Source organism: Macaca thibetana, chromosome 1 (genome assembly GCF_024542745.1).
Source record: "Macaca thibetana thibetana isolate TM-01 chromosome 1, ASM2454274v1, whole genome shotgun sequence".
NCBI lineage: Eukaryota > Metazoa > Chordata > Mammalia > Primates > Cercopithecidae > Macaca > Macaca thibetana.
Window position 1 is genome coordinate 115,316,227 of NC_065578.1, and position 27,354 is coordinate 115,343,580.

General features: G+C 38.9%; 2 protein-coding genes across 6 annotated transcripts in view; one reads left to right on the forward strand and one right to left on the reverse strand.

Annotated features, from left to right (window-relative positions):
* Window positions 1–27,354, reverse strand: part of NGF (nerve growth factor) — a 1,213,865-nt gene that overhangs the window by 723,670 nt on the left and 462,841 nt on the right. The window lies entirely within an intron of this gene.
* The window catches only part of SLC22A15 (solute carrier family 22 member 15), a 95,059-nt gene that overhangs the window by 43,494 nt on the left and 24,211 nt on the right, over window positions 1–27,354 (forward strand). For all 3 annotated transcript variants that reach the window (XM_050748178.1, XM_050748195.1, XM_050748187.1), the window contains 4 exons: window positions 5,477–5,606; window positions 9,884–10,099; window positions 13,658–13,798; window positions 15,770–15,855. In XM_050748178.1, the coding sequence (XP_050604135.1) occupies window positions 5,477–5,606; window positions 9,884–10,099; window positions 13,658–13,798; window positions 15,770–15,855 (573 nt within the window). The remainder of the gene's footprint in view (window positions 1–5,476; window positions 5,607–9,883; window positions 10,100–13,657; window positions 13,799–15,769; window positions 15,856–27,354) is intronic.

Consider the following 27,354-nt stretch of genomic DNA (forward strand, 5'->3'; position numbering starts at 1 on the left):
CTACCATGCTAGGCATTTGACATCTATCTGTAATATTCCCAGAGTTTACATCCTACCTTCATTTTATGGATGAGGAAATTGAGCCTTTGAGAGGTGAGGTGACATGCCCGTTTTCAGCAGCTGATAACTGACAGGGCCAGAACCACATCCTGGGTCTTGATGACACCCAGGTCATCTTCTGCTGTTTCCCAAAGACTCTCCTCTTGGAACTTCAGCATGTCACCTCATGTGAGTGCTGGCCTGGTCAACCTGTTATTTCTAATTGGTATTGTTTTTGAAGTTGTATGGGCTATTTTATCGAACTGGAAGACACAGGCTAAATAAAGTAGACTTGTGCTCTGTTTGCATCTCCACTAAACTGCTGTCGAGTGGAAGGATCCATAGGGTAGGACCAGTTAGAACTAGGCTGGGGAGGAAGAGACACAAGCTTCCTTCACACGCCTCTCCAGACAGGCTTCCTTCTGGTCTTACAGTGTTGCCTTAGGATTCACCTTGTCTGTAGCAACTTCTAAAGCCTTTTTGGAACTGGTTGTAACCTAGGATGAGTGAAAGAGCTTCCTCTGAGTCTTCAATTTGCATTGAGACTTTAGGGTCATTTTTCTAAATAGTATGGCCAATTTCCTGGGACTTTCTAAAAAGTTGGTAATGATGGTGATCATGCCTGCTCCCTGTATCCGGGGAAGGGATAAAGGCACTCTCTCCTTTGATTTCAGTTTTTCTGAGGTCCAAAGTTGTGCTCATGTAGAGCACCATGAATACATATTTTTCTTGTACCTCTTACATTTCTCTATTAAAGTATTTATATTTGATTTTAGTTGTTCATGAAGATGCTGTTTTATAAAAGATGTATACACTCCCATCCTGCCAGATTATCTAAGTATTTTTCCTGTCCTGTTGCATGTGTTAGGCGAAAGGACCAACCCTGGTCTCCTGCTCTTTTGCTAGTTGCCTAAAGCCACTGAAAAGAGTCCCCTTGAAGTGTTTTGACCTCTCATTCTTATCCTTGATGCTGGGTTAAGATGAGACTATCAAAATTTCTGTAGCAAAGTGAAAAGGGAGAGAGGAAGAAAAACTGTAACAGTGAAACCAGATGGTTGCCAAATTCAATGTGAAATTCAGAGCAAGTGTGAGAGTTCCCTGAAGACCAGTACACAGCCCTGCACCCAGGGCAAAAGTAAGGCTCTGATAGCTCCTGGAACTCTTTTTGAGTAGCTTCCTTCCCTCTCTCATGAACCCGAGGTCTTCCCCAGGGTTTTGTCCTTGGTCTTTCTTTGCAAGCTGGTTTCTTTCCAGAATGATTTTATCTACACCTGTGGCTTCAAATATGCTTATGAATTGCAAGAAGTCAGAGAAAAGCATAAATGTTCCGCAATAGGGGATTTGCTGGAAATAGCCTGATTATTTGGCAATGAAAATTAGTTTGAAAAATTATGCTTATTACAAAATAATATTTGCAATGTGTAAAAAACAATATGTAAACATATACAAAAAAGCACAAGTACAAACTGCAAGCATCCATTTTTGACCTGTTTGCAGTGTAGTACTTAACAAAAAGGATTTTCAGCTAATTGACTAAAAATGATTAAGAAGTGAAAAAAAATACTGAAGCTGTGAAAAATTCCGTATTAATATATTTATTATTTGTTTTCTTATATTAATGTCTTCCTATAACAATGCTCATTGTAAAAAATAAGAAATATATGCACACTTCATCAAACTAAAGAATACATATAGTCCTATTCCCCTAGAGACAACCGTGGTTAACATATTGCTGTGTATGCTTCCAGAGCTTTTCCTTTGCATGTCTGTTCCACAGCATTCATTTATTAAATGGATTCTGCCATGTGCCAAACACTGCCTTTTTTAGATAAAAAGGTGGAAAAGATAAGGATGGTTTGAGGGAGGTTCTTGCTCTCATGGAGCTTATGCTGTACTTAGGAAAGGTGGAACAAATTGATAATTTCTGGAAGTTAGAAGTACAATGAAGAAAATGAAGGAGGGTAATGGGCTAGATAGTAATTATAGGGAGTAGCTACATTAAATAGGATAGTTAGAGAAAACCTCAGTGTGGGCATTTGATCTAAGATATGAATGATTAGGAACACCTGTGAAATTCTGGGAGAAGAATATTCTAGCTAGATGGAATGGCAAAGACCCAGGACTTGAAGCAGGAAGGAACTTCTTTGAAAAGGTTCTCATGACTACAGGGTAGAGAGTTAGGGAAAGAGTGAAGTAAGAGGTTGGGAGGGACCAGATGATGCAGGGCCTGTGATGGGCCAAATGAGGAATTTGGTTTTTTACTTGAAGTACAGTGGGAAGCCAGTGGGGCATATTAAATACAGGAGTGATAGGGTCTCATATACAGAAAGATTACTCTGGTAGGTACAGAAATTGAGGGATCATTTAGTAGGCTGCTATAGTTGGCCACATGAAACCAGTGGTGACTTAGACAAGATGGAAGCAGTGGAGAAGAAAGAGGATGTGTTTGAGCTGGATTTTGGTGGGAAAGTGACTTGCTAAAGGACAAGCAGCGATGGGGAGAGCAAAAGAACTCAAGGAGACTTTATGGTCTTTATTTGAAAACCAGATGGATTACTGGTACCATTTACAAAAATGAAGTCATAACTATATACTCTTTTCTAGCCTGCTGAAATTTAGCTTTTACTAGTGCAAACTGAGCAGGAATAGCAGAATTGAAATTAATTAAAAATAAGCAGGGAATAAATTTTAAAATAGGCCTAGTACGTAAAGGCATGTACATGGTTATAAAGCCACCTATGATACTCCAGAAGAGATGACTTGAAATGTTTATTTTTTATTAATTTTTTTAAACCAAATAGCATAGAGCCTTATTATATTCATCTCTACGCCTTCTCCCTGTTGTCATTTACAGGCATATATGTGCAGCTTCTTGCTAGACATTAGATGTGAATATTATTGACTCCTTAAATAAAAAATTATTACTTTCTTTCCACCTAAAAGCTACATTATTTTCTGAGACCTCTGCCTATGTCATCACAGAATTTAAGGTCACCAAACTAGATAACTTTGAATCATTTCTTCTTGTCCATCATGTCCAGTTGATGCCAGATCTTACTGATTGTGAGAGAGACTCAACTCTAATGAGCTCATATATAAGGGGAAATCATTTGGTTAGGATAACTAGACCAAGAAGAGCCAGGCATTGAAGATGCCCAGAACCAGAAGTCAGATGCTTCTCATTTCAGCTCCCTATCCTCTCTGAGAGGCTTCCTCTGCATAGTCAGAGGCAGGGCCCAGCAGCTCCAAGTCTAGTATTTAAAATCTTGGATAAGGCCTCTGATCAGCTCAGCTGATTGAAGTCACCCTGCAGTTAAAGGAACTATAATTGGCAGGCCCCATTTGAACCACAGAGATGAAGTCAGTTCTTGAAGAGCGGGTGGGGCATTCTTGGAATTAGGAAGGAGAACCAGGTAGAAAATATTCTGTGATAGATTCAACAGGGGGCTTTTAGATGGCCTTTTTTTTTTTTTGAGGTTAATAAATAGAAGGGCTAAATCCAGATTACATTAGGACAATATAACCAACATTTGTATAACATGTATTATTTCATCTGAAACTAATAAAAACTACCCTTTGAGGTAGGCACTATTATTTCTATTTCACCAATAAGAAAACTGAGGCTCAAGGACATTTAGTGATTTGCCCAAGGTCAGAGTAGTATGTAGCAGAACTGGCATCTGAACTTGGTCCCTCTGAAACCATCCCATCCTCTGGGCTTTCTTGTTTTTGCCTACATTGTTGTCAAGGGATACTGAGTGCTCAGGACTATTCTGAGCAACGACAGACAAGAAGTCTTATTCTTGGAAGCCAAGTGCTGTTTGATCTACAGCAGTGAACATGTAGTAGCTATTGACTGTCTTAAATTTCCAGGAAACTCGCACTGTCCTCATCCCACGACTCATTGGACCACATATTCTGAATATGCTGTCACATCAGCTTTCCTTTCTAGCTCTCCTTTTCCTCACTAGGTCAAACAGTATACAAGCCATTACTTATTGTTATAAAGTAATAAGCTATGGATAGGAATCAAAGGAAACACATGTATTACAAGATTGTTATTTTTGTAACAAGATCAACAAAGTTTTGTCACTGCAGAATGCCCACAGAAATTGCCTTCCCATAGAGGGGAGATAGAAGAGAGGAATGGTATAGAATACAGGCCTCCCCCTCAGACAGGCCTGGGCACAAATCCTGGCCCTGCTGCTTACAGCTCTGTGTCCTTAAGCAGCTTCACTTAAGCACTCTGAGCTATTTTTCACTTTAGTATATGGTTGATAATGGTACCTACTTCATAGGACAATGTATGCGAAACCATTATGCTTAATAAATAATAGCTATTACTACCACTAATAGCAATAGTGGCAGTTATAGAAAGTGGGTTAGAGGTACAGAATTTGCAAGAATATTGGTCACGCCTGTGGGTTTAATACCCATCTCAATATTTGTTTCAAAACGTGTAAGGTTCTTTACAATTCCATGGTTGATATTTTTCCATCATCACGCTGACAAAAATCCATGCTTAAGGGAGCTTATTTTCTACTTGGGAAAGACAGACAGGAAACAGATAAATACAAAATGTCATGTATCCTATAGTAATACATTAAGTAGAGAAGGCAGTAGGGAGAATTGGGAGAGTGAGTTGTGATTTAAGAAACTTCGGCTGGGCAAGGTGTCTCACGCCTGTAATCCCAGCACTTTGGGAGGCTGAGGCGGGTAGATCACAAGGTCAAGAGTTAAAGGCTAGCTTGGCCAAGATGGTGAAAGCCCGTCTCTAATAAAAATACAACAACAGGTGTGGTGGTGGCTGCCTATAAACCCAGCTACTCGGGAGGTTGAGGCAGAGAATTGCTTGAACCCGGGAGCCCGGGAGATGGAGGTGGCAGTGAGCAGAGATCTCACCACTGCACTCCAGCCTGGGTGATAGAGCGAGATTCTGTCTCAAAAAAACAAAAAAAAAAAAAAAAAAAGAAGAAGAAAGAAAGTTAAAGGACAGCCTGTGTGATAAAGATGAAGTTTTGGTATTGCAATAACCTCATGACCTAAAAACTGTATTACCCCTATGGCAAAAGTATTTCCAAGCCTTACCCACAGGTTCAGGCAAATGTCAGTACAACAGGCAATGCAGAAAGCATTTTGGACAAATTCTTAAAATGTGTATGTCCCCATATAGTTTGTATTTTTCGTCTGTCCTCCCTTTATTTCCACTAATTTTCTGACCTCTATAATACTTTCATTCACTGATGTTCAACTATAATACTTTCATTCACTGATGTTCAACTTAGTGTAGACTTTTCTTCTTTTCTGGTGTGCCTCTTACACTTGCCAGCATAGGGCTGACATCTCACCAGGAAGAAATTAGCTCTGTGACTTGGGGTTGGAAATGGTGCCGCAGATGGTGCTTTCTCCAGTGACAGTTCTCTTTTCCCTGAATTAGGATCGATTGGCGGCCTCTTCTTTGCAGTTGGCATTGCCCAATATGCCCTGTTAGGATACTTCATCCGCTCCTGGAGGACGCTAGCCGTTCTGGTTAACCTGCAGGGAACAGTGGTCTTTCTCTTATCTTTGTAAGTAGTTTTTCCTCTTGGCGTTTTAATTGAAAAAGCCAAAGCAATGTCTTAAGAAGATGTGGGTCAGTGAGCAGCATTATTCCCTTTCAGGAGCTTGCCTGCACTGACTTTGGTGAAGAACTAAATTCTGCAAGTGCTCCAATTCTTGGCAGCTCCTGGGAAGAGAGATGCTTAATTAATTCAGAATGCAGGTATCCCTTGTTTAAAATAACCTCTCAATAGACTGCATTGTAACCTTCACCTTGTTGGCATAGGCAACCAATTGCTTTTTTAACCTAACACCTCAACCTTAAAGGTCTTCAGGCTGGATCACATTATGTACTAGGTGTGTGACTGAGGTATGATTTTGTAGAACAGTGTACTCATATTGGATATGTAGTGACAACTGTTCATCTTACAGATTAGTGTCATTTCAGGGGCTCTAAATTTTGACTCTGGAAGAGTCTTAAATACAGAAGAAATCCTTAGAGTGCAGGGCCTCATAGCAGTGGCAAGATGATTCCCTGGTCAGGGAAGGACTCTGTAAATGACTGCCCAAGGTGTCATACCATGGTCCTCTAAAACACCCAGATGTTACAGGCAAGCCACCAACTTAGTAAGCCCATTTCACCAGAATTTTTTTTTGTTGTTTTTTTTTTTTTGAGCTGGAGTTTCACCCTTGTTGCCCAGGCTGGAGTGCGATGGCGCAATCTCGGCTCACCGCAACCTCCGCCTCCTGGGTTCAAGCGAATCTCCTGCCTCCCAAGTAGCTGGGATTACAGGCATGCGCCACCATACCCGGCTGATTTTGTATTTTTAGTAGAGACGGGGTTTCTCCATGTTGGTCAGCAGACTGGTCTTGAACTCCTGACCTCAGGTGATCTGCCTGCCTCAGCTTCCCAAAGTTCTGGGATTACAGGCATGAGCCACTGCGCCCGGCAGAAGTTTTTATGTGGTATATGAAAGGCTTTTCTTCCCTGAGATATCAGATCTCTGATGGTGATCATCAAAATCTTTAACATAAACAAAATTTTCAGCCAGTATTTCCTTCCTTCATCTATTTCATAAAGTGAAGGAGACCTGTAGTAGTGTTTTAATTCAGACAGCTCTTTAATTTATTTACTCTTTATCTGGGTTCTAAATTGAGATTTGGTGGGGACTAAATTGAAATTTTTCATACATTTTTGAAAGCAAGAGAATGTTAAGTGCAAAAATGAGTAGAGTAGAAGTCCCCTGTATTTTAAAAATAAAATTTATTAAATGTATTTTAGTTACATGAATTTGAGTGAGATAATTTTGTTAGAAGAAACTAATATGATTTTATTAACTTGTATATTGTCAATTTTTGAAAGTAATAAATGGATGCCTACTCTAGTACTTTGAATTAATAAACATTTATGTAAATATTGATGAATTTTCCTACTTTTCCATCTTGTCGGGCTCTCATCTCCCCTTTAATAGTAGCACCACTTCACTAGATGATCTGAGCTGTTCTTTTTTTGAATATATAGTCTGAATTAGTTACTGCTTAGTGCTAGGTGGAGACATCGCCTCACTGGGAAGTGAGTTCTGGTCATGAAAAATAGAAAGCAGAGAGAAAAGAACTCGTGAGACTAAAATATTTACTTACTCCACTGAGCCTGGAACGTAAGGCTTCCCACAGCCAACCTCCAATTTATCTTTCCTAATTTATTCCCATCCCATGTTCAGGCACACTGCACTACTTGTTCCTGATGCTTTTCTGCTCCATGCTGCTACTCAGTGCTGTGCCTGCTTTTTCAACAATCTGCCCAGATCCTCTTATTTGATAAGTACGCCACTGTCCTGATTTGCTCAAATGCTGTCCACCCCATCTTTTCCTGATCATAGCCTCAGCTACAAGTCATTCTCTTTCTTTTCTGAATTCCACGGCATTTACTCATACCCTCTGAGTGGTCCTTGTGTTTCTGCCTCATACTGGAGCGACATTCTCTCTAAACTGAGAGCTCTCCAACAGTAGCAGGCTCTTTACTCCATGATTACGTTTTCCCCAGTACCAAAGCCAGGGGTTTCCACACAGTAGATCCTTGGACATTGCTCAAATGTTGGTACAAAAACATCTGGAATCACCTTCAGAATTTTTCATCAGCAACATAAGAAGCCACTTTATATACCTTATTTGTTTATCAGAAACATTTTTACCTAGCTGAAAAATTCCTTATTTTCACAATACTTCAATTTCAGTAGATTTACTTTTTTTTCCTGAAAACCAGGATCCCCTTAATTTACAAAGGTTTGCCACCTTTAATATTCAAAGAGCATTTTTGAGTGGGGCAACATCGTTAAATTAGCATTTTAGCTTTCAGAGGAGCCCACGGCACAGATGACCCTGCTGCTCTGTAGAGGACGGCATGTTCAAAGGCCTGCTCGCTCTTTTAAAAACGTGTTTTACTGTTCTGCATGTATAGTCTCTATGTGTTGGAACTCTGTTTCCAAATCTGTCCACTGGCAACTAGGTGACCCTCTTTATAAGCAAGCTTATTGGCCTCGCAAAATGCAGAGAAATATAAGGTCCTAAGATTTTCATGATCAAGATAAACGCTTTGCCAGGTAGAAATAGTTTTATTAACTCAGAGCCAAATTTCTAAAGCCTTCGTGTCTCTCAAATACCATCTTTAAAATGATTTATAAAGTTTTAAAAGTAATTTTTATTGCTCATAAACAATTTTGAAAACACAGAGAGGCTAAGGGTAGGGGAAAATGACTTATATAACCCAAAGATAATGACTGTGAATATTTTGACATATTTTCTGTTCTTTTTTATTCCTCACAATCCTCCCCAAAATAATTAACTTTTATTGTCGTATATTTTCTCTTAATATTTATCATAGTAGTCCTCTTTCATTTAGGCATAATCAAGTGGTTTTACATAATAGCTCCTATATGGCCCTATAGATAGGGCCAATAAATCTCACTCATAACCTGCACACCTAACTTCAACAGAACAATGTTACTTGATTATTTATTTGTTTGTCAGTAATAACAATCAAATGACAATGAAGAAGTAAATGGAAGGATTTTTCAGGATGTTGTAGATGGCCTTTTTTCCTGCTTTTTTATCGTGCATGAATATTCTTTTCCCCAGTAGCAAAGCTCCTGGTAAAACTCCTGCCTTTTGGTTTCCAGTGTCTTTCCTTTCAGCACCATTACATTGCTCTGTACAAAATTGAAATGCTCAATAAATGGTTGTTGACAGACTGGCTGTCCATTAAGTTTCCAAATCCTGTAGAGTTTGTTGCTAATTCACTATCTTTATTAGAAGGCACAGTGAATTCTATAAAGCACCTTAAATAGCCAGTTTTATTCATCGAAGTTTCATTTTAGGCAGATAATGTCAAATTAGATTTTAAAAAAAAACCTTGATTTGTGTCTTGTAAACAAGGCTTCCATATTCCTGCCTTAGTTTTGTCTTTGGAAAGACCTCTAAAAGTGTAGGCAAAATGGGGAAGAGGAAAAATATACATAATATTTAAGTTTTGAAACTCTTCGAATATATCAATGGCAATATAATTGTCCAACACTTTGTAGTTATATTAGAAAATAACTGTTGTGTTGTAACTAGAAGTTGATCAGGAAATAACTTTTATTCTTTAAGGTCTTGGGGGATCAGGAAATATCCTCAGGACGTTTTAAAGCCAGTGTGTCAGGTGATTTGAGTATTTTGAAGCAGTAAACACTCAAAAGTAGCTTTGCTAAACTTGGTTTCATCTTTATGTGTAGTCTTAAGATAATCTCTACCTCCTACGTGTCACTATGTTAAAAACATTTTCGTTTAAATTTTTTTTTCTGATGAGATAATAAAGATTTCCATCTTCTTTGTGAGGCTTTTTTAGAACTTAAAAAAACCCTTTGTCTCTACAGCATTATTCAAACAACACTTGGCTAGGATTTAGAGCCGTATCTTTGACCTGTGCTTTATGAAGAATTTTCATTATTCAGTCCTATAGACTGAATAATGTTAATATTTAACATGTTAAAATTCACATATTAAAATTTATTTAAAAATAAATACATACCGTTTGCTTTTTAAACTGCAATTGTAAAAGCGTGTTCTTGGTTTTCAGCGGCAGACTACCATTTAACATTACCATGCTGTTGAAAGTAGCCCTTTCATATGTCATTGGGAGAGTCAAACTTTAAGTCTAACACGGAATCCATTTGTGGTGCAGGAATCCACGTACTGAGTAGGTGATTTGTCTCCTTCCTGTGCACGTGTGCCTATATGAATATACAGCCTTTAATGACATCTCTTTCAGATTCATTCCTGAATCACCTCGTTGGTTATACTCCCAGGGTCGACTGAGTGAGGCTGAAGAGGCTCTGTACCTCATTGCCAAGAGGAACCGCAAGCTCAAGTGCACATTCTCACTAACACACCCCGCCAACAGGAGCTGCAGGGAGACTGGAAGTTTCCTGGATCTGTTTCGTTACCGGGTCCTCTTAGGACACACTTTGATCCTGATGTTCATCTGGTAATTATACTAAGGCGTATCCTGTTGCTCTTTAACTAAGGTTGCTCAAGGTTCTCTTGATATCCTGCTCCTTCTTCAGGGTACAGAGAATTTTACCTCTTTTCTTAGCTTGAGGTTGTTTCTTAAAAGCAAGGCCCCTGATTCTTAGTGCCTGGTTTTCTTCTTGCGCAGCCCTGTCTTTCTCAAGCAGCAGATGATGGTGCTTGATGGGCAGGTCCACTGAGCTTAAGTAAGTAGACATCAGAAGCATGTCTTTGCTGTTGAGGTATTTATCATAAATATTTAAGCCTTCCTGCCCCTTCTGCTGCAAAAAAGGAAAGAAGGCAAATAAGCATGCTAGAAATAGAAGAGTTTTTAAATAGGACTTTAAAAATACTTACCTTTGGCGTTGGCATCACGCAGTTTGCTAGCACATTCTGATTGTGGTGCTTCATGCTGCATGTTCTGTGGCACTCCCACTCACTAACTCACTGAGATGGGCTAAATATGATCCCTTGTACAGATGGGACCCCAGGAGTTTGAAGTGAGGAACCCTAAGCCACATATGTAAATCAGTGATTGAACTGATGAGCACTTTCTGAACCTGATTTTTCTGGTTGTTTAGCTTATTCCCACCTGCCTCTCAAAATGCTCGCAGCATGAGTGTAAGTTGCATTCAGTGGTTCAAGATGGTTTCATTTAAAGAATGAAGTTGTAGAAAGAGGAGAAATGGATGGGTGCATACAATTTGTGGATTGCACATGTGTTTTGATATTGTACATACTGCTAACGTGCCATAAGTGTTATCTGGGCAAAATCATACCTACTAGCCTAAAGGACAGTTGTGCTGTGGCTTATATGTATTTGCCACGAAGCCTGCATGGAACCCTACATTTCATGCAGGGATAAAGGAAAGTGATTTTATATGAAAGTGATCTTATGTATAAAGCTACAAAGAATAGTAGCTTTAGAATAAGAAGGTGCAAAGATGTTTTTCTATATCATATTCTCTTTTTCTACCCAAGCAGTGGCTGCCACCTGTATGGTTGGGGGCCATGTTAACCAGCTGCTACTTTCCTCCACAAAACCATCACAGTGCTAGGAATATCACAGATGCATAATAAATGTTGAGGCTTGGAGGCATGGAGATTAAGAAAACCGCTGAAAGCCAAACCTGAGAACACAGCATAGGAGCTGCTGATTTGAGGTTCTACTATTCAAAAACAAATACAAAGTATGTTCAGGTACTTAGGGCTCCATAAAACTTTACGTTTGCGTATCACATAGACAGTTAGTCAATCTCTGCCTTGGAGGAACCACTTACTTGTTGCAGATTATTCACTATTTTTATCTTTTTCCCCATGTATATTAACTTCTGGGTTCTGGCCTTCAATGGATAAACAAACAAACCCTAGACTTAGGGCTGGGCAGACTGTCCCTGTTCATTTTATTTCTTACACAGCCAAATAAACTTCTTCCCTGAGGCTGAGAATGTTAAAACGTGATAATAGAGACAGTCACTCCACATATTGCCGTTCTTTTTGAAGATACTATAAAATTCTAAAATCTTCTCTGTGGATCTGTCATTCAAGAAAGCCTTAACTGGGGATTCAAATTATACCTCTGTGTTAAACATCTGTTTCTTTGGTTATTTTCCACAATAGTGCCTTTTTAAGTAGTTCTTTGATGCTCTAAATATACTGTTAAATATTACACAAGCATTTTAAATTTTGTTTGGGGGACATAAAGAGGATTGAAATGATTTTAATAGTTGTAGTTATGGATCCCAATGACCAACTCTGTGATGAAGGCAACTTGCAGAGCAGAGGCCCAGCCCTGGGGACAATGGGCCTTCCATGCTTCATGCTCTCCCCATTCTCTCTCATCACCAGCTGGGAACTAAATTCCACTATTGTCCTGAACTGGCTTGTCTATTCTTGCCTTGACTTGATACTGTCACAGCTTGATTTAAATAGGGGTGTGTGTGTGTGTGTGTGTGTGTGTGTGTGTCTGGAATCTCTATTGTAAATGCAGAACAGACACACAGCAAACTAACTGGGAAACAGCATTATGTAAGAGGAAAGTCAAGGATTTTAAAAACATTTTAGAAAACTACATGGATTTAAATTTATTTTGCCCTCTGCTTTCATGCAAGATACCTGGAAGACAGTGAGAATAGACAATGCAGTGTCACCTTGCATCCTTACATGTGATGTCCTGGCTACGATCCTGCCTGTTGCCCTTGGTATATGAATAACACTTCATCTCAGCAAGAAGTCATGCATAATACTTCCGGCTCATTTGCTAGGGAGGGCTGGACTACTAACCACTCCAGCTTGAGGGTCTCACTTCCTTACATCTCTCTCCTTACATTACCACAGTCTGGAGTACTTGGCCCACTTCTGAGATTAAGCAGAGATGGAGATAAAACTCACTTTCCTGATTGATCTCATTATAGCCACAGCTCATTAGACTCTCTCTAAGGAAAGCTAAAGGGAAGCAAATGAGAACGTCCCCTTAATAAACACTGATCAAACTGCATTGCAAAAGCATAAAAACTGATGAACTTAACAAAGCTTCGGTATTTTACTGCTTGTATAGAAATTTGTGGTTTACCAAACATATTCATATTCTTGTAAAGCCCAGTTTCAGGGTTTTGTTTTTGTTCATTCTATTCTATTTTGTTTTGTTTTATTTTAATAATGCAGTTTCCTAGGCATAGAAGTTCCTACTACCACCATTACTGTATTTGAGGAAGCCCTGATTTGGATCTTTAGGTTGGCACTTGGCTTCCTCAGCTCTTTAGTTCCTGGATTGTAGGAGAGAGGCTTGGTGCCCTGCACAATGCCTGCCACCCAAGAGGAGCTCCCTGTTTGTTTCAGGAATGGTGTACATAAATAAATTAATGGCTTTTTAAGTGACCCTTCCTCAGTTGTTCCTCCTAGAAGATCCTACTTTTGCTGTGACCTTTAATTTTTCTTTCCTGTTCTGGGAGTCTGTGTCATATGCACCTACTGAGTGCATGATGGGGTTAAAACCTGCAATGGGAAGTGTCTGGATCATTGGGGATTGGAGTGCTAGTCATTTCGGGCCTTCAGGTGACCCACTGAAGATCCAGTCACTTCTCAGCTCGTGTTCTTAAGACCATCTTCTGTTGGCTTTCTCAATGGGAGTTCTTTTCTGGAATCATTTCAATAATATTACAACAGTCTATAACAAGTGTTCCATAAATTGTTGCCTTAAATAAAGAATAGGGTCATTGTGTTCTATTAATTGCAAAAATGCTTGCTGAAAGCACATGCAATGTCTTTCCTCTTTAAGGGGCTGGCCATCCATTTGATTTATATAACATGTAGACATAGCTCGAATTATTTCCAAGCCCCCATAATTTTTTGTTTTTAACTAGTGTTGAAATTTAGATTATAATAGAAAAATTAGTAGGAGAGACAAGCTTATTGCTTGCAGCAGATCAAGCCACCATATTGAACCACTATTTGAATCTTCTCTGGCAAATTCTTATGTAGTTTTCTATTGTCCTTCTTGTCTTTTACCTCCTGGTCCTTTGACTCCCAATTGCAGGTTTGTGTGCAGCTTGGTGTATTATGGCCTAACTCTGAGTGCGGGTGATCTAGGTGGAAGTATTTATGCCAACCTGGCCCTGTCTGGCCTCATAGAAATTCCATCTTACCCTCTCTGTATCTACTTGATTAACCAAAAATGGTGAGTAAGTGTGGATGAATATGAAGTGCACCACAGAGAACACACACACACACATATGCCCTCTGATACACATGCATATCTACATGGTGTTGTCTTTGTATGCAGTATCAGCTGATTGCTCTGTGGTGATTAGTTTCTTTCCATCTAAAAACAGTTAGAATTCATTTCTTAGTGCAGGATTTCTTGAGTTTCATGTTTACGAGTTTTTATATAGGTTTCAATTCAATATTGAATATCAAAATCCAAGATAGTATTGAATATTACCATCAGAGGGTTTGTGAGTAGTCTGTATGTAATTTGTTAGTCGCCAGAGATGAGATTATTAGCTCTATGTAGATGAAACTCTATAAACCCAATTAACAATAAATATTTAGAAGTTCTTACAAGAAGACAAATAATTGAAGGAACTAGAAAGACTTTTCTTATCTTCTATGGCCCACCTTACTTTGTTGAGGAGGCAGAAGATATACTGTTTTACTCATTGTCAGTGGGCACAGTTTTGAGATAGATTTTAAACATTATTTTATAGAGCCCCCTTTCCTCAATTTTTGAGATTGCTTCTGTTACTTAGCCCCTGACCAGGCCACCTAAAAATCCCATTCTGCATGAGCTGGGAATCAGTTGAATTATGCCATTTCTTTTTCTCCAGAAATAATCATTCCAACCAAACTCAGAATTCCTTTGGCATTGTGCTTAATGCTATTGTCATGATGTTTTAGCCGAGAGTGTTTTGAAGGGCAGGTTTGGATTCTGTTAAATTGAAGGCTTGTCTCCCAGGCAGTGTTCCCAGTTGCCTCTGCTGATCCCTATGGTAGAGGCTACAGCTTCCTCTCATCATGATACAAGAGCTGGATCATGTATTATTCAGAAGTCTTTCCCAGTACCCCCAGTTGTGCCAGATGCCTCTCCTTTGTGCTGCTCTAGCACCCTGTGCATACCTCTGGGGCCATTTAAAAGTGTTACAAGGAAGCCGTCCATGGGGTATTTTATGTGTCTTTGCATCCCTGGTACTTGCCTAGCATGGTGTGTGTTACTTGAAAGGCCTTCCATATTGACTGTTAAATTAAGCAAAATGACCTGGAAAAGAAGACTTAAGACCTTCTTAGCACCACCCAGAGTTAGGATTGAAATCTGAAGCAGAGGGAAGGAAGGCTACCTTTGTGATCTGGCAGACCTGAATTCAGATCTAGTCTTTGCCATGTGTTCGTTGTATGACTTTGACAAGTTTCTTCACTAAGCCTCCCTTCGTACTTATTCTCAAACCAGGGATTGTAAAATTCACTGGCAAAATTATCAAAATTATTGAGGTTCCTAGTAAAAGTGCCTGGCATGTTGTAAGCCCCTAGAAAAGGGAGACTTATTAATGTTAATATATTTCTTCCAAGACTAGGGCTTTTATTTCAAAATCGCTTCTCTCAATAAGTATGAAATAACATTTCACTTATTTGTAACCCACCAACAAATTTTTTTTTTCTGTGTGTATTTTTAAGAGAGATTGACTTTAAAAAAATGCCAAAACTTTAAACTGCATAAAACCAGAAAAGGTAACCAGAAAATAAAGGAAGTTGTAAGACTATTCTCCGTGTTTCAGTTTCATTCTCTAAAAGATGGAGAATATAATAGTACATGCCTACAGGATTTTTATTAGCATTAAATAAGGTAATAGATGGTAAACATTTAAAACAGTGTCTGAAACTTAGCACTCATGGAAATAGATAGAATGATACTATGTATGCTCTTTTCCCACACAAATCACTTAATCCTGCCATCCGGCAACTTTCCCTTTGTTTTGTAGTGGTTATTTATTTTGAGTCCTGGTCAGTTTCCTATCAGTCACATTTGCCACTTATGCCTTAAAAGGAGATGAACATATATAATGAAACTGAAGATTTTTAAATAAGAAGGTTGGGAAGAAACAGATGAATTTATAAGGTTCTTAAGAGAACTGTGTAATTTCTTTCTATTGTTTAGGTTTGGTCGGAAGCGAACATTATCAGCATTTCTGTGCCTAGGAGGACTGGCTTGTCTTATTGTAATGTTTCTTCCAGAAAAGAAAGGTATGCCTTTCAAATTTCTACAAGGGTTTTGAACAGTACTTTTATTCCAATGAATCATAATATAGTGGAGAGATGACCATATGGCATGCTTCATTTCTGTGATTGCTTATTGTTTAGCAATTGTGTGGGATATAATGGGCCAGATTCCTTCCATTGCTTCAGCTATTCTCTGGGTGAATAATGTGCTTAGAGGTGCACTATTAATTCTTTCAGGCTATTAAGCTACCATCTGGGGTAACTGAGATGTAGTATTGGTGATGTTAGAGTTGTTTATTTGATGATGAGGAAGACAGATTAGTTCTTCACAGAAAGAAACTTCATCCAAGGTTGTAAATTGCACTCGTCATTACAGCCAACCACAAGATTGGAGAGCAGAGCCCCTGGTTCTCAAAGGTGGCTTTGGTGCCCCTCAACATCTCCAGCATGACTCTCAAGGAACTCCAACAACAATAAGAACAATGGTATTCACTCTTGGTGACAATGGATAGTCTCTTAGTCCTATATAAATGTGAAAACACCTAGTTAGGAAACTGGCATTTTTATATATGTGTAGCTTTGCTATGCAAACACAGCTTCAAGAAGGATCCCTTTAGCATTCTAATGTAACCTGATTGCTGCCCCTGTGTAGACATTCTGTAGCTATTGCTGGTTTTCAATCTCTTTTTTCACTAGCACACCTGAGGTATGTCAGCGATTGCTTTGGGAACTGTGTTTTTGGTCGTGATTTTCTAGAAGGAGGAGTGAGTCACAACAACTCTCTGAAGCTGGAGCATGTGATATAACAAAAGCCCTGTCTTAGGGGCTTTTGGATTTTGATAGGGTTCTGTTATGAAGCTTGCATTCCAGGTGGCAATCCTTATGAGACGATTTGACGTAAAGTTTTGATAACTACTGGAAATGCATGAAGAATTCATTTTATGTCAGAGTATATCAGGTATTAAATACTCCTTTGGTAAATTGCTTCTCCTTGTGATTCATTTGTGCATGTTGCATTAAAGACCCCAAGGCCGTGTGTTCTCCCTGTTTTATAACCCTCCAGTATGTCTACTTTGCTATTGATTGCCACGTGAGGTTCTATACCTTGAGTCTCTAGTGTAAATTGCTCACTACTTAGAGTTTACCCAATACTTAGAACAGCTTTAAAGTGATTTTCATAGAATCATGGAAACTAGAGAACTGAGTAAATTTGCCCATTTTTTATTCTCTAAGCAAATGGGTGCCCCTGCTAATGCGAAGTAGAGGAGGAGCTCCCCAGCTATTGCCCTACCATAGACTTGTAGAACCAGGTGCTCAGTTTTGTTTGTCTTCTGGTAAGACAGTGATGGACTTCAAATTGTTGTAGTTTTATATTCAGCAGATTTTGTTTTGCAGAGGCACCTTGAGAATTCGTTGTTTTTTTTTTCTTTTTTTTTTTACCTGCAATAGTCCAACATTCTGTTTATTGCCTCATAGAGAAAAACTTTTCACTAGTCGTGTAAACACACCTGTAACCTGTCACACCTTCATAAGCCAGGCCAATTAATGTGTTTCCTCCCCTCCCACTTATTTGCACACTCCAGGTAACCCATCCCCTAGGACTCTACATGTGGCCCTTTCTTGAAATGATCTCTTCTTATAAATAACAAGACAAAAATCTATGGTAAAGGCAGATGTATGGTCTCCCCTCCAGACCAGCAAGTACCACTCTATTTGATTATAATCCGTTTTAAGAGAGCAGCTTGGACCCTTTGTTGCTTGTTCCCTTGGTGGACACTGGATAAGAAACAGCATAGCAGAGTGTCTTTGACACTCCACGAATGTGCCTCAGGAGTATGTTACCTCTGTTATACTTAGAAAACATAGATGTATTGTCTGTTTGTAACGATTTCTTAGCTGGGCATGGTGGCTCATGCCTGTAATCCCAGCATTTTGGAGGCTGAGGGGGGCAGATCACCTAAGGTCAGGAGTTCGAGACTAGCCTGGCCAACATGGTGAAACCCCATCTCTACTAAAAATACAAAAATTAGTCAGGCATGGTGGCGGGTGCCTGTAATCCTAGCTACTAGGGAGGCTGAGGCAGGAGAATGGCTACAACCCAGGAGGTGGAGGTTGCAGTGAGCCCAGATGGTGCCATTGCTTTCCAGCCTGAGCAACAAGAGCAAAATTCTGTCTCAATTTAAAAAAAAAAAAAAAAAAAGACTTCCAGGGAAATTATTTCTGTTTTTAATATTTCTACTACTTAATTTTAATAAATAATTTCTATATTTAATAACCATTACTATTAAATTTATCGTCTTCCACTACCATTGAGCCCATTGTCTTTCATTTAATTCATCACTAGAGAGAGAATATATGGTCACCTTTTTTGTATAATCCTTTCTATGCTTGCAAAGACTTCCAGCTATGCCTGAATTTTCTCTTCTTTCAGATAAATAGTATTTGTTCTTTAAACTTTCTTTAAACCTTTTGCATTTACTCTTTAAAATATTTTGATGACTTTTTTTTAATCTCAAGTTTTTCAAAGGTTTAGGCTACATTTGTAAAAGTTCTAATAAGTACATATAAAGAAAATGACCTAGCAGTTTGAAAAATTCTGTAGCATCTTGTGTTAGTTTGGAGAGTACTCATTTTCTGTTTGCATTTTGTGTTCCTTTGTCCTCACTTTTCCTTACCAAACATGCCTTCAGTCTTGCCTTTCTGCTAACGCAGGTGACCCTCTACCCATCATTATTTTTTAGCACCTCTACTTGATGTGGGTCTCTGTGTCAGAAGCATTTGTGGAGACTGTGATAATGTATCTCTAGAAGAGATAGCCAGGAAGCCAGAAAATAAATTGTTTGGCATTCCTCAGCCTTTGGTTTATAATTATTAGACATAAGTGTCCTGCCCAGTACATATTTGCATGCTGGTTGGCCTTGAAGTAAATGTTCTCCTCTGGGAGTAATATTAGCAGGTGGCCACTAATGTTTTTCCCAGATTAGTAATCAGACATTTTACCTGAATTCTGTGCTTGTGTGGAGGATTCTAATTAACCTTAGAACACTTGCTACCATTTATTAAGTGTTAATCAAGTGCTAGATTCTCTTTATATACAGAAGGTATTATATATTATCCCCATTTTTATAAAGAAACAAAAGCCCAGATTGGTCAAGCAACACATCCAAGGTTGCATAGCAAGTAAGTAGCACATCTGGGATTCAGATTCCTTCTAACTCTAAAGTCAGTCCTCTTTTGGGAATGCTGTTTTCTCCTCTTAGATAAGAGGGGTTTTTTTGTATGGTTTGTTTTGAGACAGGGTGTCGCTCTGTTTCCCAGGCTGGACTGCAATAGTGTGGTCATAGCTCACTGCAGCCTTGACCTCTTGGGCTCAAGCAGTCCTACCACCTCAGTCTCCTGAGTAGCTGGGACTACAGGCATGTGCCAGCCATGTCAGGCTAATTTTTAAAATTAAAAAAAACATTTTTTTGTAGGCTAGTCTGGAACTCCTAGTCTCAAGTGATTCCCCTGCCTTAGCCTCCCAAAGTGCTGGGATTATAGGCATAACCATCGCACCTGGCCAGATAAGAGTTTTAGAACCAAGGTATTCATTGTAAATAATGAAGCTAAAGTCAGAGGATTAATGCTGTCTGATTAAAGCCAGTTCTTAACTCTTTGGTGTGCAGGCCTGATGGGAATTGGCCAGTGTTGAAGAACCTGGGTTGTCAGAGTGGCACTGGGCTCTCATTGATGAGGTTTATGGCAGTTGTGGTCCTGCCAGAGAATCTGAACAGTAGGAGGTCATGGCGTGATAAACACGGTTCTTAGTGAGGCAGTGTTCTTAGACTCAGCCGTAGTGGCACCTTCGTATCTCATTTCTTTTTCTAACGTTGGTCTGCACATTTCTTTATTTGACTTCTCTAGTGTCTATGATACAAAGGATACTATTCATAAACAAAATTTAGTTCCTAGTCTCAAAGAGTTTACAATCTAATGAGAGTAATTAGGGATTCAAAAATAATAATAAAAGTACTATATGAGAATTGACAGCAAAATGCTGTGGAAACTTTAAACTCAGGCCATGATAGTGATGGAGACCAGCTAGCTGACTTGCTTTAAACAACAATAGAACCAGAAAAAATATATACATAAGAAATGTTGATTTGCAGACATTGGACAACAGACTGCATAGGACAGGCAGTGATCCCTGAGAGGAGAAAATAAACAAAGTAGGCTCTGAAAATGCCCTAGCTCATGGTTGCCAAACCACAGTGCAGGGAAGGGAAGCCCAATAAATCATAGCATTCTTACTAAATTGAAGAAACAGAAATTGAAGCCTGGGGAAGCCAAGATGTCTGGAATTTGCTGAGCAAAATACTGGAGAGTAGTAAGATACACAGAGGAAGAACTCCAGAGGTCTGCAGAAGAAACCTCCTAGTCTTTGGCTGCTTACTGATTTGAGCATGCATTTGAAGAAACTACTGAGGCCAAGGGGAGATCACCAGAAAGTGGCAGGCAGAACAATTCTTGGATTGTTGAGTACAGGAATGGTTTGTGTTCTCTTCAGTCGGTCGCAGAGCATTGGATAGAGACCTCCTAGGTCAGAGTCATTTTAGGAAAAGGCTTTTTTTTTTTTTTTTTTGCCATAAATGTGCTTAAAAACGAAACTCAGAAAGATCAACTGATTCCAAGTAACTTAACTGCATCACAGAACAAAGACCAAAAAGACTTAAAGGAACAATAAAGTTCAGCACCCCAAAAAATAACATTAACCAAAAAAAAAAAAAAAAATTGACTGTATAGCCTCCAGTCAAAATCACCAGGCATGCAAATAAGCAGGAAAATACCTCCCACAAGTAGAAGAAAAATCAATAGAAACAAAACCAAAAATGCACAGATGATAGAATTAAGAGACAAGAATATTAAAACAGCTATTATAAATGTACTCCATGTGCTTAAGAATACAAGCAGAATACAAGCAGAGAAGTCAAAGGAAAGAAAAGACACACTTTCATCTAGAGATGAAACATATAATGTATGAAAAAAATATGGAAGATGAGATTAACAACAGGTTAAACACTAAACAGAAAAGATCAGTTAAAGACATTAAAAAACTATACAACATGAAACAAAAAAATTGAATAAAAAACTAACAAAACATCAGTGAGTTGTGGGACAATATTAAGTGGCCTACATACATGTAATATTAGTCTTAGAAGGATGGGATAAAGAAAAAGTATTTACAGAAATGCTCAAATACTTTGCAAATTTGATGAAAACTATAAACACATAATAAGAAAGTGGTAAGTTCATCAAGAGGATACAACAGTCTTAACTGTATACTTGTAATAAATTTATAGTACACAAAGCAAAAACATATAGAATTGAAAGGCGAAATAGACAAATCTAAGAAACACAGATACTTCAGTATCACTTTCTCAATGATAGAAAGGTAAACAGAAAATATAGACTTGAACAACCAATATGACCTAATCTATAGGTCACTCTACCCTAAACCAATAGAATATGTATTCCATTTGAAGTGCACACAGAGCGTTTGCCAAGAAAGACCTTATTCTAGGCCGTAAAACAAGTTTCAATAAGTTTAGAAGAATTGAAAATTTACAAAAACAAGTTAGTTGAGCCGAGTAGAATTAAACTAAAAATCACCAGCAGAAAGGTATCTGGAAGATCCTCAAATACATGGATATGGAACAACACCCTTCTAAAAACATGTGGATTGAAGAAAAAAAATCACAAGGAAAACTGGAAAATATTTTTAACTGAACAATAAAATATACTGTATCGGCCCGGCACAGTGGCTCATGCCTATAATCTCAGCACTTTGGGAGGCCGAGGTGGGTGGGTCACTTGAGGTCAGGAGTTCAAGATCAACCTGGCCAACATGATGAAACCCTGTCTCTACTAAAAGTACAAAAATATTAGCCAGTCATGGTGGTGCACACCTGTAATCCCAGCTACTCAGGAGGCTGAGGCAGGAGAATGGCTTGAACCCGGGAAGCAGAGGTTGCAGTGAGCCGAGATTGCGCCACTGCACTCTATCCTGGGTGACGGAGTGAGACTGTGTCTCAAAACAATATAAAGTATACTGTATCAGAGTTTATGGGAGGCAGATAAAGTAATGCTTAATGGGAAATTTATATAATTCTTTTAAGTATCAGAAAAAAAGGAAGTTTTCAAATTAATGATCTGAGCTTCCAACTTAGGAAAGTAGATAACAAATTTTTAAAAAGAAGAGCTAATTAAGCACAATGCAAGCACAGGAAGAAAATAATAAATATAAAAGCAAAAAAATCAATGGAATGAAAAGCAAAACAATGGAGAAAAGTCAATGAAACCAAAAGCTGGTTGTTTAAGACCAATACAATGGTTAAACCTCTAACCAGGACAATAAAGAAGAAAGAAAGAAGACACACATTACCAATATGTGGAATGAAAGAGGGGACAACATTATAGAACCTATAGGCATTAATAAGGGAATATTACGAACATTTTTATGTCAATAAATTCAGCTTAGGTAAAATGGGCAAATTTCTTGAAAGATTGCAAACTACCAAAGCTTACTTAAAAACATATAGATAACCTGAATAGCACCACTAAAAAAAAATTGAATTTGTAGTTAAAAACATTTCCACAAAGAGAATTCTAGGCCCAGATGGCTTTACTGGTAAATTCTATGAAACACAGAAGAAAGAGCATCAATTGTACACACTTTTCCAGAAAAGAAAGAGGAGAGAATAACTCTCCCAACTTAGCCTCTAAGGGCCAGCAATTACTTTGGTACCTAAACCAAACAAAATAAAGGCATTATAAGAAGAGAAAACTACAGATCAATATCTCTCATTAATATAAATGTAAAAATCTTAAACAAAGTATTAGCAAATTGAGTCCAGCACTGCATAAAAAAGGCAGTACCCAATGACTATAGCAAGTTTTATCCCACAAATACAAGGTTGGTTTAACATTCAAAAGCCAATTAGTGGCCAGGCATGGTGGCTCATGCTTGTAATCCTAGCGCTTTGGGAGGCCGAGGGGGGTGGATCACGAGGTCAGGAACTTTCTTAACTTGATAAAAAGTATTAAGGGAATACCTACAGTAAACATCACATTTACTGGTGAAAGACTGAATACTTATCTAAGATCAGGAAAAAGTCCAGGATGTCCATTCTTAGCACTTCTATGGAACATTGTACAAAAAGTACTAGTGAATATAATAAAGCAATAAAAAGAAATTAAAGGGATTTCAACTGGAACAGAAGCAAAACTGTCTTTATTCACCAGACTACATCATGATCACCTTCATAGAAAATCCATACAAAAAAAAAATCTGGGAACTGGGTGGAGCTCACAGCAGCTCAAGGAAACCTGCCTGTCTCTGTAGACTCCACCTCTGGGGACAGGGCAATAGCAAACACAGCCGAAACCTCTGCAGACGCAAACGACTCTGTCTGACAGCTTTGAAGAGAGCAGTGGATCTCCCAACACGGAGGTTGAGATCTGAGAAGGGACAGACTCCCTGCTCAAGTGGGTCCCTGACCCCTGAGTAGCCTAACTGGGAGACATCCCCCACTAGGGGCAGTCTGACACCCCACACCTCACAGGGTGGAGTACACCCCTGAGAGGAAGCTTCCAAAGCAAGAATCAGACAGGTACACTCGCTGTTCAGAAATATTCTATCTTCTGCAGCCTCTGCTGCTGATACCCAGGCAAACAGGGTCCGGAGTGGACCTCAAGCAATCTCCAACAGACCTACAGCTGAGGGTTCTGACTGTTAGAAGGAAAACTGTCAAACAGGAAGGACACCTACACCAAAACCCCATCAGTACATCACCATCATCAAAGACCAGAGGCAGATAAAACCACAAAGATGGGGAAAAAGCAGGGCAGAAAAGCTGGAAATTCAAAAAATAAGAGCGCATCTCCCCCGGCAAAGGAGCGCAGCTCATCGCCAGCAACGGATCAAAGCTGGACGGAGAATGACTTTGATGAGATGAGAGAAGAAGGCTTCAGTCCATCAAATTTCTCAGAGCTAAAGGAGGAATTACGTACCCAGCGCAAAGAAACTAAAAATCTTGAAAAAAAAGTGGAAGAATTGATGGCTAGAGTAATTAATGCAGAGAAGGTCATAAATGAAATGAAAGATGAAAACCATGACACGAGAAATACGTGACAAATGCACAAGCTTCAGTAACCGACTCGATCAACTGGAAGAAAGAGTATCTGCGATTGAGGATCAAATGAATGAAATGAAGCGAGAAGAGAAACCAAAAGAAAAAAGAAGAAAAAGAAATGAACAAAGCCTGCAAGAAGTATGGGATTATGTAAAAAGACCAAATCTACGTCTGATTGGGGTGCCTGAAAGTGAGGGGGAAAATGGAACCAAGTTGGAAAACACTCTTCAGGATATCATCCAGGAGAACTTCCCCAACCTAGTAGGGCAGGCCAACATTCAAATCCAGGAAATACAGAGAACGCCACAAAGATACTCCTTGAGAAGAGCAACTCCAAGACACATAATTGCCAGATTCACCAAAGTTGAAATGAAGGAAAAAATCTTAAGGGCAGCCAGAGAGAAAGGTCGGGTTACCCACAAAGGGAAGCCCATCAGACTAACAGCAGATCTCTCGGCAGAAACTCTCCAAGCCAGAAGAGAGTGGGGGCCAATATTCAACATTCTTAAAGAAAAGAATTTTCAACCCAGAATTTCATATCCAGCCAAACTAAGTTTCATAAGTGAAGGAGAAATAAAATCCTTTACAGATAAGCAAATGCTTAGAGATTTTGTCACCACCAGGCCTGCCTTACAAGAGACCCTGAAGGAAGCACTAAACATGGAAAGGAACAACCGGTACCAGCCATTGCAAAAACATGCCAAAATGTAAAGACCATCGAGGCTAGGAAGAAACTGCATCAACTAACGAGCAAAATAACCAGTTAATATCATAATGGCAGGATCAAGTTCACACATAACAATCTTAACCTTAAATGTAAATGGACTAAATGCTCCAATTAAGAGACACAGACTGGCAAACTGGATAAAGAGTCAAGACCCATCAGTCTGCTGTATTCAGGAGACCCATCTCACACGCAGAGACATACATAGGCTCAAAATAAAGGGATGGAGGAAGATTTACCAAGCAAATGGAGAACAAAAAAAAGCGGGGGTTGCAATACTAGTCTCTGATAAAACAGACTTTAAACCATCAAAGATCAAAAGAGACAAAGAAGGCCATTACATAATGGTAAAGGGATCAATTCAACAGGAAGAGCTAACTATCCTAAATATATATGCACCCAACACAGGAGCACCCAGATTCATAAAGCAAGTCCTTAGAGACTTACAAAGAGACTTAGACTCCCATACAATAATAATGGGAGACTTCAACACTCCACTGTCAACATTAGACAGATCAACGAGACAGAAAGTTAACAAGGATATCCAGGAATTGAACTCATCTCTGCAGCAAGCAGACCTAATAGACATCTATAGAACTCTCCACCCCAAATCAACAGAATATACATTCTTCTCAGCACCACATCGTACTTACTCCAAAATCGACCACGTAGTTGGAAGTAAAGCACTCCTCAGCAAATGTACAAGAACAGAAATTATAACAAACTGTCTATCAGACCACAGTGCAATCAAACTAGAACTCAGGACTAAGAAACTCAATCAAAACCACTCAACTACATGGAAACTGAACAACCTGCTCCTGAATGACTACTGGGTACATAACGAAATGAAGGCAGAAATAAAGATGTTCTTTGAAACCAATGAGAACAAAGATACAACATACCAGAATCTCTGGGACACATTTAAAGCAGTGTGTAGAGGGAAATTTATAGCACTAAATGCCCACAAGAGAAAGCAGGAAAGATCTAAAATTGACACTCTAACATCACAATTAAAAGAACTAGAGAAGCAAGAGCAAACACATTCGAAAGCTAGCAGAAGGCAAGAAATAACTAAGATCAGAGCAGAACTGAAGGAGATAGAGACACAAAAAACTCTCCAAAAAATCAATGAATCCAGGAGTTGGTTTTTTGAAAAGATCAACAAAATTGACAGACCACTAGCAAGACTAATAAAGAAGAAAAGAGAGAAGAATCAAATCAACGCAATTAAAAATGATAAAGGGGATATCACCACTGACCCCACAGAAATACAAAGTACCATCAGAGAATACTATAAACACCTCTATGCAAATAAACTGGAAAATCTAGAAGAAATGGATAATTTCCTGGACACTTACACTCTTCCAAGACTAAACCAGGAAGAAGTTGAATCCCTGAATAGACCAATAGCAGGCTCTGAAATTGAGGCAATAATTAATAGCCTACCAACCAAAAAAAGTCCAGGACCAGATGGATTCACAGCTGAATTCTACCAGAGGTATAAGGAGGAGTTGGTACCATTCCTTCTGAAACTATTCCAATCAATAGAAAAAGAGGGAATCCTCCCTAACTCATTTTATGAGGCCAACATCATCCTGATACCAAAGCCTGGCAGAGACACAACAAAAAAAGAGAATTTTAGACCAATATCCCTGATGAACATCAATGCAAAAATCCTCAATAAAATACTGGCAAACCGGATCCAGCAACACATCAAAAAGCTTATCCACCATGATCAAGTGGGCTTCATCCCTGGGATGCACGGCTGGTTCAACATTCGCAAATCAATAAACATAATCCAGCATATAAACAGAACCAAAGACAAGAACCACATGATTATCTCAATAGATGCAGAAAAGGCTTTTGACAAAATTCAACAGCCCTTCATGCTAAAAACGCTCAATAAATTCGGTATTGATGGAACGTACCTCAAAATAATAAGAGCTATTTATGACAAACCCACAGCCAATATCATACTGAATGGGCAAAAACTGGAAAAATTCCCTTTGAAAACTGGCACAAGACAGGGATGCCCTCTCTCACCACTCCTGTTCAACATAGTGTTGGAAGTTCTGGCTAGGGCAATTAGGCAAGAGAAAGAAATCAAGGGTATTCAGTTAGGAAAAGAAGAAGTCAAATTGTCCCTGTTTGCAGATGACATGATTGTATATTTAGAAAACCCCATTGTCTCAGCCCAAAATCTCCTTAAGCTGATAAGCAACTTCAGCAAAGTCTCAGGATACAAAATTAATGTGCAAAAATCACAAGCATTCTTATACACCAGTAACAGACAAACAGAGAGCCAAATCAGGAATGAACTTCCATTCACAATTGCTTCAAAGAGAATAAAATACCTAGGAATCCAACTTACAAGGGATGTAAAGGACCTCTTCAAGGAGAACTACAAACCACTGCTCAGTGAAATAAAAGAGGACACAAACAAATGGAAGAACATACCATGCTCATGGATAGGAAGAATCAATATCGTGAAAATGGCCATACTGCCCAAGGTAATTTATAGATTCAATGCCATCCCCATCAAGCTACCAATGAGTTTCTTCACAGAATTGGAAAAAACTGCTTTAAAGTTCATATGGAACCAAAAAAGAGCCCGCATCTCCAAGACAA